General features: G+C 40.6%; 1 protein-coding gene across 1 annotated transcript in view; it reads right to left on the bottom strand. All coding sequences in view use genetic code 11, as the record gives it.

Annotated features, from left to right (window-relative positions):
- The window catches only part of EGR_09426 (hypothetical protein), a gene marked incomplete at both ends in the record, with an annotated part of 5214 nt that overhangs the window by 3065 nt on the left and 295 nt on the right, over positions 1–1854 (bottom strand). Inside the window, one exon of the mRNA XM_024498675.1 lies at positions 70–206. Within this exon, the coding sequence (XP_024346909.1) occupies positions 70–206 (137 nt within the window). The remainder of the gene's footprint in view (positions 1–69; positions 207–1854) is intronic.

Genomic DNA, 1854 nt, shown 5'->3' with positions numbered 1-1854 from the left:
AAATCCCGTTCAACTTAGATGAAATTTCAGAGAAGACGAACACAACAACCTAAGTTGCTTTCCCCTTACAAGTACTGCCCACGGTTTATTTAGGATTATTAACAAGATTTCAGATTTCCAGAATTCTTTCACTGACGAAAGAGGATCAACCACTTTTGAATGCCAAAGCAGCGTCCAGTTCAACTTTGGTGCATCAGTTTTCACCACTATGACGACAAAATACAAGACATGGAAAGTATACCGAGTACAGCATTTGAAATTATGCCAAAAGGCGGAAGTCGTATATTAAATGCAGTAACATTTCCTATCGCGTGTCTGATTTGAGGTTTAATGCAAAAGAAACAAACTATTTGATTGATGAGAATACGCGCGGACAAACTCAGGATGGGTAATAAGTAATGATCTTTGCGTAAAACTACTTAAAAATGATTCGAGGGGCAATATGGTTTAATCACTTCATTCTGACCCTCCTGGTATCTGATTCCTGCAGTGTTTCAATGGAACTGATTCCATAAAACGGACTTTTGAAATCTAACTCCCTTATCGTGTGCATTAACCGCGATGCCTCACCGTTTAAAGAATGCTGGTAGCTTACTAAAATACGACAAGAAGCACATTTGATCTGTCATGCAAATGAAAGAATATACCATAAAGCAATGTGTTAGGGACGTACCAAGTCTAAACATCTTAGCAGTAAGCATTGCGACTTCACGTCCACACGTGCACACGTCCGTTGGAAAACATTCGAATTCGCGCGCATTCACTTAGTTTCGCTGAAGGAAAGCGTTCAGCCAATTCTGTCATTTAAGAGGTACGTAGAAAAAAGAAAATACAGTGATGCATTGAAGTACCCAAAATGTGTTGCTAACGCGGACCCATTTGCTAGAACATTTGAGTTTGAGTACAGTTCACGCTAAATTTACATTGAAGGGTTTAATTACTACTAATAATTTGGGTATTACTTGAGTGGACCTAATTTATTAAGGTTCTCTTTAGTTCTTCTATTGCAGTAATGCTTTACTAAATCTCCACACAGTAAATATAACAATACTGTATTCTCCACCTACATTTCCCAATGTTTCCCATTACATATCTACATTACTGCAGCCGCAATCTCACTTTAGCCCAGTTTTTCTACATTCCACTCCTAGCAAAATCATGCTTGCGAACGAGTAACAATCTATCCTGCCCTATCCCGCGTCTATGAACCCGCTTACATGGTTGCATGCCTGTTGGATAAATTAAATCTAGGATTACGTTTTTCCAAGTTCACGATCTTGCAGATCGGTAGGGACTGTTTACTGTTTGGATCAGATTTAGTTCCTAAATACAGTTTGGCTAATCAGCACCCGTCTTCCGAAAACTGGATGCTGTCTAATCATCTGCCCAAATATGGCACTTTAAGAGCAAAACCAAAAGCCGGAAGCGGTAACTTCAATATTTGCAATTTTTCCACCAAAGTACTGGTTATACGCATTTGCGGCAAGCGTCCGGAATTTGTCTTTCCATGCATCTTTATTTGTATTGATGTCACCCAAAATTAGGATCATTCTGTTTGCTGCAATCATCTACTCCGTGATTTGCAAAGAGCCACAATTATGATGGCAGAAGTTTGGTAGTTGGAAAGGGAATGGAAGGACCGCGAACCCAAAGGCGCCAAAAACGATGCAATGATGTCGAATTGTCCCCGCTAGTTTCACTACTCTGCATTCATCTTTATCGTCCCTGCCCCACCCCAATTGTGGTTACGAGTCTTCAGTGAGGTTGCAATAAGCCACGGCAGTATGGGAGAAAAGACATTGGTAGCGTACCAAAAGGATTGGGGATTCTACTAGCACGGCCTGAGGACCATGC

This window comes from Echinococcus granulosus, assembly GCF_000524195.1.
Source record: "Echinococcus granulosus chromosome Unknown EG_S00147, whole genome shotgun sequence".
In the NCBI taxonomy this organism is placed as follows: domain Eukaryota; kingdom Metazoa; phylum Platyhelminthes; class Cestoda; order Cyclophyllidea; family Taeniidae; genus Echinococcus; species Echinococcus granulosus.
The sequence above is the reverse complement of the archived record's forward strand: the minus strand, read 5'-3'. Positions and strand labels throughout refer to the sequence as shown.